Below are 21,068 nucleotides of genomic sequence, written 5' to 3'. Positions count from 1 at the left end.
TGGTTTCTAGTCTGTCATTCATCTCCTGAACACAGCTGTCAGGTGGTGACAGAGTCTATAGGTGAACTCACAAGCACATACTGTTCTTCTCATTGCAGTGCTTCCAACTACATTTCACAAGCGGATCATACCTAAGAGTAAACAAGAAAACTCACAGATCTGACCAAATATTACAGAGTCAATAGACAGCACTTCATTTCATATTCTGTGAGTTTCCTATACTATGTCTTCATAACATACCACATACAGTGATATTTCTTACCTGCTATTGTAAAATGCTTCGAGAACCTTAGATGAAAAGGTGTCATGTATGTGCAAATTATAATGCAAGTCCCCACTCACAGAAGACTCCACTGGGGCACATCAGCTGTTCGTATGAAGTGTGTGTAGTCATTACTGTACTATTAATCATGCTTCCTTTGCCATTCACCATATTTGAAATGGAACCAAAGATGCAGTTCTGGTCTGGCCTATAATGACTAAAGAGTTACCTTTCTAGCTGGCAACTGAAAGAGCAGAGTTCACTAAAAAAAATGCCACACACTACAACTCCTTCTATTCACAGTGGAATGACTTATTGCCTGACACAGATAGTGGATTTTTTTTGGGGAGAGGGGGAATAGAGAACAGAAAAAAAAAAGGTGTTGATTACCCAAATATACAATATCAGTTTCCACAAGTTAAAAATTATAAAAACTGTATTCTTAAATTATGACTATTAATTTTTTGACCACAGCTGTTTTTCACTTCACCAGTACATACTGAGTGTATTGGCATGTCACATTACATATGCAGCTTTTTTATTCACAATTTAAATATACATGACTGAAAACAGTCATTTAAAAAAGGACTTGCACTATTTTATTAAAGCACTTTTATTTGTAACATGTAAGAAATCTCATCAGCTGTTCTACTCTCAGAGGGTTCAAGTGCTGTAAGCTGCAGAGTAAACCAAAAAGTTAAGCAGCTTGAAATAAAGATAGTAAACACTGATACTCAGACAATATCCTTTTGGATACAGCACTGTAACATTACCCTATCTATTAAACACAAAACAGACCACACAAATGCAAAAACTCTGAAGTATACATGTTGGGTAAAACCTGTTTCTGGCCTGTTTTATGTAATGTCCATCATGGATTTGTAAAAGGACAGCCAAGCCTTCATCTTGGATACCCTTCTCAGATGATTTAGTGTCCTTTCAGCCTTTTTCAATCAAGGAGGGGAAAGGTCAGGGCAGTTAGAGTCATGTGACAGCCATAATCTGCCTAGCAACTGCAGGTTATTTAGTGAGTGGCATGCCTGTCACTCAGGGCTATCTGAGTGGCAGCCAGTGTCCTTCACAGTTCAGCTAGCTGCCAGAAGCCCCAGAGGGACCAGGATTCATAGGACTTTGGATTCTTGGTCTCTATTAACATACTTGCACTCAACTGCTACACACCATTAGTGAGCGCATACTTGCACTGGACTATGAGGTCAAGCAGAGACTGCGTGGGCAAGCACTGAAGACCTACCTGAGGGAGAAGATCTGCCCAAGAGGGAGGAGACCTGCCCAGAGGACCTGTCCGGGGAGGGGGAAGAATACCCAGTTCCTGTTCGGTGTCCAGTGCCCTGATTTTCACCACTGTCCCTGTCGGTATCCTGAGGTTTTGTCATTGTGTCCCTGTCTTCAGGATATGGTATTGTAATACCCATTGTGGTTTTCCTCTGTTTTACATCCATAGGTTAAAGGGGTTTAAGGGCTCTGAGCTTTATGCTCTGGTAACTTAACAAGCGAGTGTCTTTCTTATGTTGTTTATTGTCTGAATGGGGTCATTGTCTAGTTTACTGACTAGTGGCATAATAAATATTTGTGTGTTACATCTTATTCTGCCTCCATCTTAATAAATCACCCAAGGATAGATGCAGGAGGGGGGTGGGATCTGCAAACAGCCATCTTCTGATCTGTGTAAACCATAGTTAAACTGTTTTGGGCTAACAAACATACACAGAAGATAACTTAAAAGAAACTGAAAGTAAGAAGTTGTCCAAGCAATTTTAGAGTGCCTTAAAGTCCTTAGTACAAAACACCTCGCTATTTATTTTTTACTCTTGTAATTTAAGAGTGTTTTGGTAATTAAACTGATATTTATTGCACTAGAAATATATTACTTATTCATAACACCAAGAATTTTCTTAACTTATGGTAAACCTTCTGTGTTACATTTGTGCATAAAAGAAGATGTGAGTTGGGCAAAATTGAGGATAGCAACTCTGGTAAAGGTTTTGTTAGTAGAGTTTATTACATTTTTGTTACATTCATGTTGCCGCCAGGATAGTGTTCTATCAACACTATGCCAGTGTTTATTTATGACAGTATTTTTAACAGTTTGCTATGGCAATCCAGAAGTATAGACAGGGGCCTGTATGTAGGGTAGTACACATTTACTTCAATTTATATGTCATGTCACTAGCTTATACTTGTGTTTTAATTTTAATAAAAGGGATACAAACCATCGTATAACAATGGTAAAAGACAACAGATTTGGATATAATCTGGAGTGGCATTGTCCTCAAGAATCTCATTTTAAAAAAAAATCCATAAATGTGTCACTGAGAAATATAAAGTGACAATTAAGCTGATTCAGAACACAATGTGTGAGTCTGTCCCTGCTGCTCTTCATTTAGCAAAAAAATTCCTACAACTGTGCATCTTTTTGCTGGCCCCAGAGAGAAAAATCAAACATAGCATGTTGCCTACTGCTGCATTAAAAACAAAAACATATTTTCATGTTTCTACAAAGTTGCTTATAGATGCGCCCCTTTAATCTTCCATTTTAAAGGAAAGCCAAATCTGCTAGTTGCGAGGATATAATGATAATGCTGGAAAATTCAAAATTTCTAACGCCAAGCTATGGCAACATCCCATTTATACCTTAAAGCTTCTCCTTAGATTCTAACTAGAATATGTGCCATCAGTCTAATTTTTAATATATCCCAGTGTTCCACACAAGGATTATAATTTAAGTGTTTGTAAAAATACCTCTGGTTCCTCACTGAAATAGTATATCAGTTTACACAATATGATGATCATCAATAAATGGCAACAAACATTGTCAACTAGGGCAGTGGTTCTCAGCTGGGGGACCTCAGACTATGCCTAAGGGGTCCATGAAAGGCTGACATTACCATAGGACAGGGGTTTTCAACCTGTAGTCTGTGGACTCTTGGGGGTCCACAGACTAGGTCTAAGATTTCCAAAGGGATCCGCACCTCCAGTAGAAATTTTTTTTGGCGGTCTGCAAATGAAAAAAGGTCGAGAACCACTGAGCTAAGGCAAAGTTAGGTTAAAAAATTCCTAGGGAAACTCAACATGACAAATTCCACACTGTTCTTAAAGTCTGAGCTGACAACAACTCATTTTATTATTTTCAAACTATTAAATCAGACTCTAGAGTTCAGATACATCCACCTACTGTACCAACACTATTTTATATAATTTAAATGATTAAAATGGAATGTATTTTTACATTAGTCCACTAATTGACACACTCTCATCCTATCCCCATTATCAGAGGAAGTTAACATACAACTTATCTAATTCTTTGCTGTAAATACACCTCTACCCCGATATAATGCGACCCAATATAACATGGGTTTGCATGTAACCCCAGGCTCCAGCAGCAGGGAGTCCTGAACCCTTTAAATCACCACTGGAGCACTACCGCCACTACCCCAGGGCTGCGGCAGCGTGGTTCGGCTGGCGAATTAGAGGGCCCAGGGAGCCTTGAGCCCTTTAAATCACTGCTGGAGCCCTGCTGCTGCTACTACTCCGAAGCTGCGGCAGTAGGGCTAGGCCAGCAATTTAAAGGGCCCAGGCTCCCCACAGTGGCTGGAGCCCTGCCACTGCTACCCCAATATAACGGTTTCACCTATAATGTGGTAGGGATTTTTAGCTCCCGAGGATTGCGTTATATCGGGGTAGAGGTATATCTACTATGCGATGATGGAAAAATACCCAGTGATGCATTATGTAACAAGTATGCCCTTTTGGTGTTACAGTACTGGAAAATGTAGCTGTGGCTAAGCAGAGAAAAAGTTAATTAAATTAGGAATGCTACCCACTATCTTATTCCACTTAAAACATTCAGCATGTTCAAAATTCTAGAAGTTTACTAATCATCTGCCTCCTCATACAACATACTTACTATTTCAATGGAGTTCAAACTATTTTTCAAAACTAGTTTGTCTAATTTTATACTTGTCCAAAATGGAGTATACTTGAAGAATTATTTACAAGAAAAAAGTAAGGGTAATTAGATACTACTTATTTCACTTACTAGAAGTAATATTTGCTTTACAAACTTGAACTTACATTTCGTGATCTAATCTGAAAAAAGGATGACACTGTTAACAATGGCAAAGAAATATGACCAAGCTTTCATTTAGCTATACATTCCTCTGTCTGTCAACACAAAACTCTTTTGAGGCTATACAGTAAACGTTGGTGTCAATTTGCCCTCCCATAAATTTCAGAAGAAAATTCATAGCCGATGACTACATTAGTTAACTCTCTCACTTAATTTTGACTTACTATATTCGCTGGTTTATTTTTAATTTGATCTTCATAGAAAATTGCAAAAGTTGCAGTATAACAGTTCTTTAAACATACAATTAGGGATGCAAAAGGTTAACTTAACCCCAGCAGCTGGAGTGTGCCCCCAGCCGGAGTGACCCCAGCCCCAGCCCCAGCCATGCCAGGCCCGCCAGAGTTGCCTTGGTTCATGGTTAATTAAATATAATTGTAATCATTTAACTAGTTAACTTTTTAAACCACTATTTACATCCCTATATACAATAGCTCTGCTATTGCTACAGCAATGCTAACAAAAAACTTTCCACAGTTTATGTTATCCAAGGCTGATGCAAATTCTAGTTCATAATATCTCATAATCAGTACATCTAGACTACTTATATAAGCTCAAATGGAAGGTATTTTAACAAGAGGCCCAGTTAGAGTACTTTATGCTGGGCCTCAAATGAATATTCAGGATATACTGCATAAATAGATGTACAATACAGACCCAAGAATACAAAAGCAAATATCATGCACTGACCTGTGATATCAGTTTCAGAAATATTATATATAAAACCACAAATATACCAGAAATACTAGTCTTGGAATAACTTTGTTATTTGAAAGCAAAGCTTGAAAGGAACATAAAGGATCACATGACCACCTGTTGCCTATTTTTGGAGTCTTTAACAGGAGGTATGGGGATTTTTTAGAATTGTTTGAATCACAGATACATGCGTTTTGGGGTTTTTATTAAATCTCAATTTATAATACATTTCTCTACCAAACATACTGTGACAGTTACAGATGTACTTTCCCTTCTTTGGCTTTTTGTTTGGTCACTTCCTTTTTTTGCAGTTATATCTGTGATGCCACTGTTCAGGTTAGTAGAAACCCAATAATATAGTTTGTTACTTAACTTCTGCAGATACACAAGAGGGAGTACAAGCAGAGCATGAACTATGGTAGAGTATAACAACAAAAAAACAACAACTTATTTCTTAGGAAAGCACCTTCCAGCTCTCAAACATTTATTGTTGTAAGGTCAGTCAAATTTTGGGGCTTATTTACATGAAATCATTACTAAAAAATTAAAACCTTGAACTTCTGAATCTGATGGCTATTGTTTGAAAATATAACTGCAGGTATCTACAATTATTTTCCTCTTTCTAGAGAGAGATTAAAACAAATGATGAATGGCACTGGCTCTATAATGATATTTATATCTAAGTTTTTTAAAAGAATCTAGAAGTAGTAATGCTTATTAGACTGATGTTATGTGTTATCTATAGAAAAATTAAGTGGCTTTGGTATTAGTGGTCTTTACAGACATTTTTCTTTCTTTTTAAAGAAAGTCAGATAGCCCAGTATTTTAGTGCAATATCCTGTTTTGCTTTTTTACCCATGGTCAAATATCTTTTTAACTCTTCACACAGTATCTAAGGGGAGTTTTTCAAAGGCACTCAACTCCACTGGATTTCGATAGAAGGCAGGCACTTAACTGGCCTTTGTAAATTTCCCATCCAAACTATGTTTAAAACCTGCTTCTCCGTGGATAATGTTGCACAGAAGACACTCAGGAAGCTGTCACATGACTGTACTGCTACAAAAGGAAGAAGTCACTTAAAGAAGAAATCTACCAACAGTTATTTTTGTGAAGACAGGGAGAGAACTACCTGCACTGCAAAAGTGATTTTTGGCTGGAGTTGTTTTGTTTTTTGTGTTGGGGGGGGGGGTTTGGAGGAGGGGGAGAGGGAGGATTCTAGCATGTATACATAACTCTTCCTTCCTGTATTTTTTTTAAATTGCAAAATATACATTTTACATTCTTTTTCAGAAACTTAACATTGTTAAAAAGATTGTTTTTAAACAGTGGGGAAAATTTGTTTTGATTTTATTGTGTTCAAGAGATTGAAAACAGATAAACTGAAGGGTGAAGATAAGCTCTACAGAGCTATAAAAAAGCTTCAGTGAATGACAGCTGAACTCAAACAGAAGTGATGAATTTTTGATTCTATATAGCACTGCGAGAAGTGCTATATTAATTATTATAGGTGGCGCTGGCAGTGCCACTTGTAGTTAAGATTGCCCAACACTTCCCTTTAGAAGCAGTGTTTGCAGTTGCTTATAAGACTTTTCCTAACTGTTTGGGCTAATTTTTTCTATGCCCGGTGACTTCCTGAGGCTGAATTTTTTTGTGAAGTTTCAGCTAAAAATGTTTCAACTGTTTCTGGAAACGTTAAGGGGAACAAGTTTTGCCTATGTTAAAAAAAATATCTTGCAACTGAGTAGTTGAGAAGCTGTATGGCCACCAACCATGCTGTGGAGAAGAGACCAGATTTTTGGCAGAGGGGTCACACCCTAGTGTCACAGTTTTGACTTTTGCCAACCCTGCCACTCAAATTTGGTGAAGTTATAAGCTTCCGGGGGACTTATAAATGTAAGTTTGCATATACTCAGTGTAGTCTTCATAGAATTTGGTGGCCAGATTCTCTGAAGATTCCATGTGTTTGCTTCATCCCCACAAAGCCTGTCTGCCTAATGAACTGCAACTGTACCTTCCCCATAGAGCAACTGATGGCTGCAAATGCTGAGCAGGACTTTCCCAACAACTGCTTCTCCTGGCTGTCATGCCAGATACCAGAAAAGAGAACAGGAAAAATTTCTTTCGTGTACTCACACTGTCCCCTCCTTTCTTTGCTGTGGAAAAAGAAGTAGGTGATCATGTGATTTAAGATCAAAATGCATATTCAGGAAGGGGCAGAATTAGCGTGGCATGGGCAACCTTAATTCTATTTTCTAACTTTTGAGTGCTTGACTTTGCAACCTTAGCATTCTTTTGATATAGTTTTTGGGGATGCAGTTAATTATACATTAAATTTCACACTTCAGAGTTGAGTGTTTTTAGTTATCAGTTTTATTTATTCATTGTTATTTACTTATTTGAACCATAGAAGTCTATGATAGTTGCATGTACAGGTTACCTTTTAATTATCAGGTAAATTGGTCAGACATGGACTCAAGTGCCAGCAATATGCAGATAATGACACAGCTCCACCTATCCTTCATCACATACAACCACATCACCACCATCAAGATGGCCCAGTGCTTGGATGAGATCAGCTCATGAATGAAAGATAACTGTCTCAAGCTGAACCTGAGCAAAACAGAGCTGACTGTGGCGGGTAGAGGAAAGTATTTTGAGGAATTTGCAGCCACAGTATCATCTCATTTGACTGAAAGTTCACATCCACAATTGGTCAAATTAGTCTGTAGTCTAGGAGTACTCTTGGGTTCCTCACTGACCCTTAAACTCTCACAAGGCAACGGACATGAGTAATGCTTTCTACCATCTCTGGTTACCTAGGAGACAGCATCGCTTCCTGGCAGACAAAGACCTGGCCTCCATCAATCATGCCTTCATCACCTTTCAGCTGGACTACGGCAATCCAATGTACCTGGGGGTGAAATCCTCAGGACTTAGGAAACTAACCGATACAAAATGCTGCAGTGCGTCTCCACAGCAACACAAGCTATCATAAACAAATCACATCTGTCCCCGGCTCTCTATGCTGGCTTTCCACAGAATTATGAATCAAGTTGAAGATCTTACTTGTTATCTTCAAACTGCTTTCTGGCCTCGGCCCAGGATACTTAAAAGACCATTTAAAGCTCCAGGATAAAGATGCTGGTCAAAAACTTTGTTCCTCTGGCATTGCTGAGAGTTCCATTATAAGAGTAAAGCTCATCTGGGCAGAAGACAATCTTTTCTGGGTTGGTCCAAGACTGTGGAATTAACTCCCCCAGAAACTAAGGGCTATCATAAACCTCACCGCTTTCACCTCCAAGTGCAAGGTGCATTTCTTTGACCTTGCTTTCTCAAATATAAACCCACAGCAACAGGTATATTGAACAACCATGACCCAATCATAACAAGAAACTCCATTCCATGTTTCTCCCTCCAGTAAGAGGATCAGAGAGCAAACAATGTGAGACAGATGTGTAAGCACATTGTTTACTGTACTACTGTAAGGTGCTCAGACACTACAGAGAAGAGCATGGTATTAAAACCTGAATACAACAAAATACATCCTACTTATAGTCTAAGACAGCGGTTCTCAACCAGGGGATACTCAGAGGTTTTCCAGGGCATACTCCACTCATCTAGTGTTTCTCAATCTAGGTGTTGCAGCACCTGGGGGGAGGTCATCGAGAGATTGGTCTGGGGGTCACAAGTGCAGGTCTGGCATTAGGAGTGATAAGCAGGGCAGCTAATCAGGGGGCACCGCAAAGCTAAGTTACATGCGTCAGCCCCACAGCCTGGATTTGGGCTTCAGAAGGCTCACAAGTGAAAAACAACAGGCTCAAGTATCACACTGAAATGTAAGTACAATATTTATATTCCAATCAATGTATTTTATAATTATACGGTAAAAATAAGAAAGTAAGCAGTTTTTCAGTAAGGGTGTGCTGTGTCATTTCTGTATTTTTATGTCTGATTGTATAAGCAAGTAGTTTAAGAGAGGTGAAACTTGAGGTACACAAGACAAATCAGACTCCTGAAATGGATACAGTAGTCTGGAAAGGTTGAGAACCACTGATCTAAGATAAACAGTTCAGATGGGGAACAGAAGTAGAGTTTAGGGGCAAGATTACATTCATACAAAATGAAATTATGAAATAATTGAAGTTTATGCATATATAATGTTCCTTCCTCATTTTCTATTTTATTTATATTGCTTTGAAAGCATGTGCATTGTATCCAATTTTATTTTTCCTTTTTTTGTGGAAGACGACAGTTAGAAGTTTATTAGATTTTCTGTGAGAGAGATAGTTTACGGCCAGATCAGGAAGTCTCACCTCCTGCATTTCACAGGTCACCAACATCATCCAGCACCTGTACACTGAATCCAACAACCAAAATTAGACCGAAGTAGCACAAACCAGAGACTAGACTATTATGTGCCCCAGGCAAGAACTGGAGGGACTGAGATGAACCAGTGCCCGATGCTGCTGCAATGTCAGAAAAATGATTAAGTGAGATAAACCCAGATAACTCTGACAAGTGATCCAACCCACACACTGCAGAAGAAGGCAAATACCTCACCAATCCAGGTCACTGCCAATGTGATCTGTGGGAAAAATTCCTTCCTGACCCCATATACATTAATGGTCTGGCCCTGAGCACATAAGCAAGAACCAGCCAGACAAGCAACTGGTAGAAAATGCTCAGTGCCACCTAAGAGCCCTGTCCCTCCTCATCCCATCTCCAGCCATGGCCATCCCTGATATTTCAAAAGGAGATTTCCTCAACCAGCCCTTTCATCTAATAACTTCAGAAAATTTGTCTACACTTGTGCAGAAGTCACTGGCCTGAAATAGTTTAAAACAGCTTATTAAGAATTTAGGATAATTTGGTTGAAGTGTTTAACCACTACTGACAGGACTCAACCACGTAACAACTGTTAGAGAGAATTTTAAATGAGAATATCTAATACACACTGATTACCTAACCCATATTAAAGCCATTTTAGACTGAAACTATTTTAACCTTTGCTTAATAATGAATCAGAAAATATGGTTCAGAGATGAGTGTGGATGGGGCTGAAGGGTAGTAGAATCACAAAGCAGACTGTTATATAACCATTTTCGCTTATCCATTTTTCTGCAAAGAACTTTTCCCTCTCATTTACCAACTAAAAGCCAAAGGCAAACCCAACACTTGCACTAGAAGTGGGTCAGTGACCATGCCCTGCAAACAGAAAAGGGAAGTATTGGTTAAGAGATGCAAAGTAAAGATCTGGAAATAAAAATAAAATGCATTTTTGTGGTGAGTATTGCAGAGCTACAAAGAGAAACAACCATGTTTTCCAGTTTCATTTCCAGATTAAAGTGACAGGTTTTAGGTAATGAGAGGTTGACATGGTTGCCACGAAGAAAATTTAAAAAAATTAGAATGAATATGGTAATCCATCCTAGAGATTAGTCACATTACAAATAAAATAGCCAATATGTGGGCCCTCTAACATGCAACAACAGTGCTGTTGAAAATGGGAGAAGCCTAGACAAACATGGAAATGAGCCAAGATGCAACTTTGAGCAAAGCAACTTCATAGAACAGCATCAACTTTTGAAAGAACTGCCTGGCTCTCCGGATGACCTGTTGTTAAATAAGCCTTTCTTCAGTTACATACATTTTATTACACAAGAATATCTTTTAACTGGGAACTGCACATTAAAACAAACATTGCTTTCATATTTAAACACAAACATTTAAAACTGGTTGAGGCCTGCATTAGCCTGTAGTATTAAAGGATGCCAATGTCATTTTTATACTGATTCATTTAAAAAAAAAAAGAAAGGGGAGTCATGGTAGGCAATAAATCAAAGTGAGGTCAGTGATGCCAGATGTAAACAAGTCAGGTAAGGCATGAACTTGCCTTTTAAATTCACCTAATAGTAAGTAATTCCAGTAATCATCTCATTCACGTCAGCACTGAAATCTGCTTATTAGAAATAAGTCTGTATAGCTGCAAAGAATTTCATCTAAATGCCTTGAGGAAGGGACCACTTCACTTTTCTCAAAACAAAGTAACTATTAAAATCCCAATGACAGTATGAAAGTGCATTCTCGGAGAATCATCTATATTATGTTAAGTAATTATACAGTTCTCACTGAGGAAGTTGAGCATGCTCCCTTCTTCACTGGTAGCTCATTGTACATATTACAGAACCACTTGTGATTTCATATATTAAAAGTAAAGTTCTGCTGGAAAATCCATGAAACAACAACTTTGGTGTGGCCTGCTAGATACCATTCATGAGATGGAAATTAGCTTTACAGAACAAGGCTTGACAAATGAGGAAGTAAAAAAGATACAGAAAAAAGCCTAGTTGCTCTTAGATCTTAATGCCTTTATCAAATATTTTTGAAGATCAGCAGCTTCATTATTACTTGCATAAAGCCAGCTGGGTGCACTGCCTTGTGTCTACCTGTTGGATGTACATGTTTAAGGGTTTAACTTTTGCTTTGTTTTCTGAACCTTCCACACTGACATGGAAATTGAAATGCTGCATCCTATACAGCAAACAGGAAAACATTAAAAAAAGAGCTCTCCAACCTGGAGACTCTCATTAATAACCAAACTTCTATACAAACGGACTTCACTAGAATAAGACAGGAGATCTACATTACTCACTTCACCTCTCTTCAAAGGAAAAAGGACTGTAAGCTGTCTAAACTCCTACCTGCCACATGGGGCCACAACAGTGGTACCCCTAACCCACCCAGCAATATTGTCAATCTATCCAACTACACACTCAGCCCAGAAGAAAAGTCTGTCCTATCTCGGGGACTCTCTTTCTGCCCTGCCACCCCCACCAACATGATACAGTTCTGTGGCGATCTGGAAGCCTAATTTCGCCATCTCCGACTCAAAGAATACTTCCAGGACAACACTGAACAGTGCACTCCCACGGGTGCCCTCCCACCAACAGCACAAGAAAAAACTCCACATGGACTCCTCCTGAGGGTCGAAATGACAGCCTGGACCTATACATTGAATGCTTCCGCCGGCGTGCACAGGCAGAAATCGTGGAACAACAACATTGCTTGCCTCACAACCTAAGTCGTGCAGAACGCAATGCCATCCACAGCCTCAGAAACCACCCTGACATTATCATCAAAGAGGCTGATAAAGGAGGTGCCGTTGTCATCATGAACAGGTCTGACTATCAAAAGGAGGCAGCCAGACAACTCTCCAATACCAAATTCTACAGGCCACTTCCCTCAGATCCCACTGAGGAATACACTAAGAAACTACAGCATCTACTCAGGACACTCCCTACACTAACACCAGAAGAAATCAACATACCCCTAGAGCCCCGACCAGGGTTATTCTATCTACTACCCAAGATCCACAAACCCGGAAATCCTGGACGCCCCATCATCTCGGGCATTGGCACTCTCACCGAAGGACTGTCTGGATATATGGACTCTCTACTCAGACCCTATGCCACCAGCACTCCCAGCTATCTCCGCGACACCACTGATTTCCTGAGGAAACTACAATGCATTGGTGACCTCCCAGAAAACACCATCCTAGCCACCATGGATGTAGAGGCTCTCTACACAAACATCCCACACACAGATGGAATACAAGCTGTCAGGAACACTATCCCTGATGATGCCACAGCACAACTGGCTGCTGAACTCTGTGCCTTTATACTTACACACAACTATTTCAAATTTGATGACAATATATATCTCCAGATCAGTGGCACTGCTATGGGCACCCGCATGGCCCCACAATATGCCAATATCTTCATGGCCGACCTGGAACAACGCTTCCTCAGCTCTCGTCCACTCACACCCCTTCTCTATCTACGCTACATTGATGACATCTTCATCATCTGGACCCATGGGAAGGAGACTCTGGAAAAATTCCACCATGATTTCAACAGCTTCCACCCCACCATCAACCTCAGCCTGGATCAATCTACACGGGAGGTCCACTTTCTTGACACCACGGTGCAAATAAGTGATGGTCACATTAACACCACCCTATATCGAAAACCCACCGACCGCTATGCCTACCTTCATGCCTCCAGCTTCCATCCCGGGCACATCACACGATCCATTGTCTACAGCCAAGCACTGAGGTACAACCGCATCTGCTCTGACCCCTCAGACAGAGACCAACACCTACAAAATCTCCACCAAGCATTCTCAAAACTACAATACCCGCACGAGGAAATAAGGAAACAGATCAACAGAGCCAGACGTGTACCCAGAAGCCTCCTACTGCAAGACAAACCCAAGAGAGAAACCAACAGGACTCCACTGGCCATCACATACAGCCCCCAGCTAAAACCCCTCCAACGCATCATCAAGGATCTACAACCCATCCTGGACAATGATCCCACACTTTCACAGGCCTTGGGTGGCAGGCCAATCCTTGCCCACAGACAACCTGCCAACCTGAAACATATTCTCACCAGTGACTGCACACCACACCATAATAACTCTAGCTCAGGAACCAATCCATGCAACAAACCTCGATGCCAACTCTGCCCACATATCTACACCAGCGACACCATCACAGGACCTAACCAGATCAGCCACACCATCACTGGTTCATTCACCTGCACATCCACCAATGTAATATACGCCATCATATGCCAGCAATGCCCCTCTGCTATGTACATCGGCCAAACTGGACAGTCTCTACGGAAAAGGATAAATGGACACAAATCAGACATTAGGAATGGCAATATACAAAAACCTGTAGGAGAGCACTTCAACCTCCCTGGCCACACTATAGCAGACCTTAAGGTGGCCATCCTGCAGCAAAAAAACTTCAGGACCAGACTTCAAAGAGAAACTGCTGAGCTTCAGTTCATCTGCAAATTTGACACCATCAGCTCAGGATTGAACAAAGACTGTGAATGGCTTGCCAATTACAGAACCAGTTTCTCCTCTCTTGGTTTTCACACCTCAACTGCTAGAACAGGGCCTCATCCTCCCTGATTGAACTGACCTCGTTATCTCTAGCTTGCTTGCTAGCACACATATATATACCTGCCCCTGGATATTTCCATTACATGCATCTGAGGAAGTGGGTATTCACCCACGAAAGCTCATGCTCCAAAACGTCTGTTAGTCTATAAGGTGCCACAGGATTCTTTGCTGCTTTTACAGATCCAGACTAACACGGCTACCCTCTGATACTTGATACCAAATTAATGTAGCCTTTTACTTCTTTAGTAAGCTGCCATTTTGGATTTCATCAAGATAGTTATATGAAATGCATATTAAGAAGGCAATACTGAATTCTGAAAGCAAGAATTTTCAGGTACTGTAAGTTCAATAAGATGTTAAAGCTTTGGAGAGGGAGATTCCCAAGCATGCTTTTGGAAGGTTAGGGTGTAGTGGAAAAGATAATTACTTCAATTTCAATGTGAAAAACTAATGGTACTGATAGCTAGTAACTCATGAGGATTACAATTGATTAGATTATAATGGTGGAAAGCTCCATGCTGTAGAAGTATGATTTGTTGAACAGTTTTGTTATTCCTCCTCTACCCATCCAAAAAATACATGACACTGAAAATTCTCACTAATGTGAGAGATACAGTACATGAGGAAAAAAAACAAACAATAACTGTGCATTCTGAATAAGACAACTAGTATTAGTACCAGTAAATTATTCCCTACATATTCACTTGCTAATAGCACGTGAGAATCTTTTCCTGGTCAGAGGCATGCTTACCCTAATTTCTGCAGAATTTAAGCTTTCATAAAAAAAATAATTATATGACAATTAAAAATGTTAGGTGAGGGCTTTTCCACACAAGGGAAAAGGCCGAGAATAATTATTGTAGAATAGCTACTGCTGAATGGATCAACCTAATTCACAAAAAGGCACTTTTAGTGCAGAATAAGAGTATCCACCCAGGGACTTAGTGCCAAATAACTATTGCACTTTAAATCCGGTCTTTGGAGCTGTGCTCCAGCTCCGCTCCAGCTCCAGGCAAAAACCTGCAGCTCCATTGCTCCGGAGCTGCTCTGTGCTCCAGCTCTGGTCTCTGCTCCAAAGCCCTCCTTTAAATTCACAACCTAGCTATTTTATGCTAACTTCCCCATGACATTTCTGTGTAGAAAAGCCCTAAGTGTGAGCTGGTGTTATCTTTCTGAATCTGCAGATAGGCTGAAATAACAAAGGTGTGAACTGCCAAAAGCACAAGTCCTGGCAACAGAACACAATTTGAGCAGCTAAGGGCTAGTCTACACTGGCAATGCTTTAATGTGGTGCTCTCCCAGCACTCTAAAAAAAAAACAACCACCTCAATGAGACACATGGCTCCTAGCGCTGGTGCACTGTTTACACTGGTGCTTTACAGCGCTGAAACTTGCTGTGCTTAGGGTGGTGTTTTTTCACACCCCGAGCAAGAAAGTTGCAGCACTGTAAATTGCCAGTGTAGACAAGCTCTAAGCTGTGTATGTTGGTGATCGTTCCTCAGCCTGGAAGTTAAGCTTGAATGGAACTCTCTCTCTCGTGTGGCCACTATGCGTAAGCCTACACTGTATCTAGGAATGAGCTTCCCAGCCCAGTTGACAGACTTATGGTAATGGGGCTCATGCTAGTGTACTAACAATATCTATATACACTGCAGCTTGGACTGGAGCTTGGGTTTTCAAGACAGAGGAACAGGGGTGGGCTTGAGAGCCCAGGTGCCAGCCTGAGCCTCAATGTCAAAGCAACATTTATACAGTTATTTTTACTCTGTGGACTCAGACAGAGAGGCTCACTCCCAGATGTAGTGTAGACATCTATCCACTGGATAGCAAACAACCAAATCACATGCAAATTTGGGCTAGGAAGAAGAAGAAACATGTGAGGAGTCCCCACACAGAGCAGCACAGTATCAGCTCTGTAGCAAGATGGACTTCAAGCAGCCACAGATTAAGAGGCAGGAATTAGTTTGAAATGTAAAGCACTTGGAGACCTAAAGATTAGAAATGCAATACAAGAGCTAAGTATTAGTTGTATTGTTAGAACAGTTTCCATTCCATGAATATTTTTGTAAAATATATAGGCTATAGCTCAACCAGAAATTATGGCCCTGATGCAAGAATTACTGGAGGAAATAGTATAGCCCCTGTTTTGCAGGAGGTCAGACTAGAGAGTACTAGTCCTTTTTGTTCTAAAGATCTATTAATCTCAACTTTACAGTTTGCCTTATTCTAAATCTTCAAAACTGCTATGTCTAATTTCTGGGATGCTTCTGCTATCCCAATCCCACACAATAGTGTGAACACATCTGAAGCTCTCATGGAGAAGGATAAAGCAAGCATTTTTACTAGTGACTTACCTCCTGGATCATATGTCAAGGGCTGTTGGTCAGGTGAGATAATATACTTCATAATGTAAAAGTTTGTTGCAAGAGGTCACTACAGCATCAGCTATTAAGTTTTATGAGTGAGACTGATGATATGCAGATTAGACAGATTATATTGCACTTAGTTACTGATATAAATTAATAGTCTGTTTTTACATCACAGGGTATCATTTATCCATAGAACTTCTTCCTTGGGAAGTGCAGACAACAGAAGCTCAGAAATTTGAGCACTGCTGGGCCAGGAAAAGCAGCTTTAGGGGAGGAGGGAGGAAAAGAGAGAGACGTGACAGACAGCCGCCGCTGGACAAAGCGACACTTTGCAGCTGCGAGCAGCCCAACTAGCAGTGGAGCAGGGTTCTGCAGGATGAAGCACCGCGGGCACTTACGTGCACAAACACAACGCTCCAGACTGTGAGCAGCGCCTACAGCCGCACGCAAAGGCTGCAGCTCCCCACCTCCGGTTCAACTGGGGGGAAGCGGGCGCCACGAAAAGAGACAGGAGACCTGGGCCCCCTCTTTGGGGGGATGCGTCTAGCCCCCCCACTTCCCAAGCCCTAACTACTACACCTGGAGGGAGCTCCCCTGCCCCCGGGCCCGGCGCAGGGGGCGGCTCCTCGGGCCCCGCTCCGCTGCCCCCGCGCTCCGCGCAGGGGGCGGCTCCCCGGGCCCCGCTCCGCTCCCCTGCCCCCGCGCTCCGCGCAGGGGGCGGCTCGCCGGGCCTCACGGGCAGCTCTAAGCGCCCACCCGCTGCCGCCGAGGGGCTGGGGGCGGGCCCAGCCGTGCCCCGGCATTTACCTTCCCGGTACTTCCTGCGCAGCCGGCGGTGGACGCTCTTCACCACCCCGGAGAGCTTCTCCTGCTCCAGCTTCCTCTCCTGCTCCGGGGGCTGGGTCAGGACCGCGGCGGCGGCGACCCCAGGCCGCGGCTCAGGCTCCATGGTGTTACCGCGGCTCCGCCCCCCTCCGCACGCAGCCCGGCTGAGAGCGCTCCGCTCCCCTCTGTCTCTATGGCCCGTCGGAGCCAGCGCCGGGCATGCGTGTCATGTGATGTCCCGCGTTGCCTGCTGGGAAGCGTAGTCCTCAGTCATTGACAGCTCAGGGGCACTGACTCACTGGGCGGGGGCAGAGGCGGAGCGCCCTGAAGCCAGCCTTGTGTGCAGTGCAGTGGTGTGGGTCCCAGGACATTAGAGAGACAAGTGGGTGAGATAATATCTCCTATTGGACCAACTTCTGTTGGTGAGAGAAACGAGCTCCTGAGCCACACTGCACCCCTCCTCAGGTCTGGGACCGATACTCTCTGAGGTCACAGCTAAATGCAAGGTGGAGCAGATTGATAGCATAAGTAGCTAGCACATGTTGTAAGGGATGGTTCAAGGTGAAGTGGCCTGTTAACACCTTTGCAGTCATAGGACAAAAGGGGGAATTAGTGGGGTGCAGATTGTTGTAATAAGCCATAAATCTGATGTCTCTAGTCAGTCCATTATTTTTAGTGGCCAGCAGAGTTATGAATTTAAGCTCCCAGGGTCATCATTTGAAAGTATTGTGCAGGTTTCCTTTGAGGATGAGTACTGTTAACTCAGCTATCAAGTGATTGCTTTTTGAAAAGTGTTCACGCACAGCTGATAGAGTTTTTGTCTTTTATTATTTTCCTGTTTAAGAGTGGTAGCCGTCTTAGTCTGTATCTGCAAAAAGAATGAGGAGTACTTATGGCACTTTAGAGACTAACAAATTTATTTGAGCATAAGCTTTCATGGGCTAAAACCCAACTCATCAGATGCATGCAGTGGAAAATACAGTAGGAAGATATATATACACAGAGAAAATGAAAAAATGAGTGTTGCCATACTAACTATAAATAACTAGAGTAATCAATTAAGGTGGGCTATTATCAGCAAGAGAGAGAAAACTTTTGTAGTGATAATCAGGATGGCCCATTTCCAACAGTTGACAAGAAGATCTGAGTAATGTTGTCAGATGCTACCAGTGTGGTGCTCTGCTCTTTAACGTTTGTATCACTCGGCTGCGTGCGTATGTTCCCTCTTATGCGCTGCCCCAGCTCTGCAGATAGCTGACACAGCAGACTCGAAAAGAACCCCCAATGACCACAGAGTCTAGTAAGGTACAAAGGCACCTCGACCAGGTTTATTGCCGTATTGGACACAATGATAGTTCCCTGTAGATTTCTTAGTCTAACTCAGGGCATGAGACACCACCCCAGGGATGCATTCTTATATACAGGTACAAACAAATTACACATCACTCCTGACGTATTGAGGTGCAACCCTTCTACGTAGAAAGGTACAACCCCTCTACGTAGTAAGGTACCGCCTCTCACCTTGTACATGTTGGTTCGAACAAAACAACTCTATCCATCATATTACCCTTTTGGCCCTGTTATTGGGATGGGTCAGCCTGTTCCTTGTTATCTGTGTGGAATGTGCAAGTATGTGAATGTTCTGATTTCTAGTGTTCAGTACCTTTTAGGTACGTATCTTCTTGCAGCATCAGCCCTTTCCTTGCCAGCTTCTGTGAGCAGGGCCTGCCTCTGGCTCAGAGCTTCACTTTGCTTTTTGTTAGCAAAGTCTTGACCATTACTTTAGTTCAGGCCTTAGGCCTCATACCAGGCCTCTGATACCAAGGTTTATATCTCAGGGCCTCCTCTTACTGCAAGTAATAGTGTGTGTGTGGGGGAATCAGCATGAGGAAATAGTTTTTAGTTTGTGTAATGACCCATCCACTCCCAGTCTTTATTCAAGCCTAATTTAATGGTGTCCAGTTTGCAAATTAATTCTAATTCTGCAGTTTCTCATTGGAGTCTGTTTTTGAAGTTTTTTTTGTTGGAGTATTGCCACTTTGAGGTCTAACTGAGTGACCAGGGAGGTTGAAGTGTTCTCCGACTGGTTTTTGAATATTATTATTCTTGACGTCTGATTTGTGTCCATTTATTCTTTTGCGTAGAGACTGTCCAGTTTGGCCAATGTACATGGCAGAGGGGCATCGCTGTCACATAATGGCATACATCACATTGGTAGATGTGCAGGTGAACGAGCCCCTGATGGTGTGGCTGATGTGATCAGGTCCTATGATGGTGATGGTGTCCCCTGAATAGATATGTGGACAGAGTTGGCAACGGGCTTTGTTGCAAGGATAGGTTCCTGGATTAGTGTTTTTGTTGTGTGGTCTGTGGTTGCTGGTGAGTATTTGTTTCAGGCTGGGGGGCTGTCTGTAAGCGAGGACTGGCCTGTCTCTCAAGATCTGTGAGAGTGAGGAATCATCTTTCAGGATAGGTTGCAGATCCTTGATGATGCACTGGAGAGGTTTTAGTTGGGGGCTGAAGGTTACGGCTAGTGAAGTTCTGTTACTTTCTTTGTTGGGCTGTCCTGTAGTAGGTGACTTCTGGGTACTCTTCTGGCTCTCTCATTCTGTTTCTTCACTTCAGCAGGTGGGTATTGTAAGAATGCTTGATAGAGATCTTGTAGGTGTTTGTCTCTGTCTGAGGGATTGGAGCAAATGTGGTTGTATCTTAGAGCTTGGCTGTAGACAATGGATCATATGGTGTGGTCTGGATGAAAGCTGGAGGCATGTAGGTAAGTATAGCGGTCAGTAGGTTTCCGGTATAGAGTGGTGTTTATGTGACCATTGCTTATTAGCACTGTAGTGTCCAGGAAGTGGATCTCTTGTGTGGACTGGTCCTGGCTGAGGTTGATGGTAGGATGGAAATTGTTGAAATCATGGTGAAATTCCTCAAGAGCTTCTTTTCCATGGGTCCGGATGATGAAAATGTCATCAATGTAGCACAAGTAGAGTAGGGGCGTTAGGGGACGAGAGCTGAAAAAGCGTTGTTCTAAGTCAGCCCACCTTAATTGATTACTCTCGTTATAGTTAGTATGGCAACACCCATTTTTTCATGTTCTCTCTGTGTGTGTGTGTGTGTGTGTGTGTATATATATATATATATATATATCTTCCTACTGTATTTTCCACTGCATGCCTCCGATGAAGTGGGTTTTAGCCCATGAAAGCTTATGCTCAAATAAATTTGTTAGTCTCTAAGGTGCCACAAGTATTCCTCGTTCTTTTTATTATTTTTCTGTGTGAGTTCATTCGAGAGCCTAGTGATTCTCTGGTTTCACCCACATAGTTGTTGGGGCAGTTAGTGCACTGGATGAGGTACACCATATGTTGTAATAGTCATGTGGAGGACCCATGGATCTTGAAAGGTGTGTTGTAGGGGCATGTGAGAGTGCTGATCATTATAGCAGTGGAGATATGTCTGCAGGTTTTGCATCTGTTGTTCTGGCAGGGTCTGCTGGCACTTTAGAGTTGGTGTGTCCTGTTCTGTGGGGATCTTGCTTCTGATTATGAGCTTGGTGAGGTTAGGGGGTTGCTTGAAGGACAGAAGAGATGGTTCAGGAAAGATTTCTTTCAGGGTGGGGTCTGTGATGCTGGATGGTTGAAAATGACTATTTGTATTAGTATTGCTATCGGTGTATACATTTGAAACAAAATTTATACAAAGTGTATCTTATAAGATACAAGTTGAAAGGTTATGATTTGCTAAGTATGATTATCCTGTTTATATGCAGATATTATCTATGTATCTGAAGTATCTG

At 41.9% G+C, this 21,068-nt stretch overlaps 1 protein-coding gene across 5 annotated transcripts in view; it reads right to left on the bottom strand.

Moving 5' to 3' along the window:
- BMT2 (base methyltransferase of 25S rRNA 2 homolog) overlaps window positions 1-17,447 on the bottom strand; it is a 62,970-nt gene extending 45,523 nt beyond the window's left edge. For 2 of the 5 annotated variants that reach the window (XM_050936319.1, XM_050936320.1), the window contains exon 1: window positions 16,843-17,069. Coding sequence is in view for 1 of the 5 variants with exons in the window: in XM_050936316.1 (XP_050792273.1) it covers window positions 17,252-17,393 (142 nt within the window). In the remaining 4 variants the exon portion in view is untranslated. Of the gene's footprint in view, window positions 1-16,429; window positions 16,766-16,842; window positions 17,070-17,251 lie in introns of those variants that run through there. The other 3 variants (XM_050936316.1, XM_050936318.1, XM_050936317.1) reach the window with 3 other exon arrangements.
- Window positions 17,448-21,068: the final 3,621 nt, after the last annotated feature.

This window comes from Gopherus flavomarginatus, chromosome 1, assembly GCF_025201925.1.
Source record: "Gopherus flavomarginatus isolate rGopFla2 chromosome 1, rGopFla2.mat.asm, whole genome shotgun sequence".
NCBI classification, from domain to species: Eukaryota; Metazoa; Chordata; order Testudines; family Testudinidae; genus Gopherus; species Gopherus flavomarginatus.
Note: the sequence above shows the minus strand (reverse complement) of the source record. Positions and strands in the feature narration are given on the sequence as shown.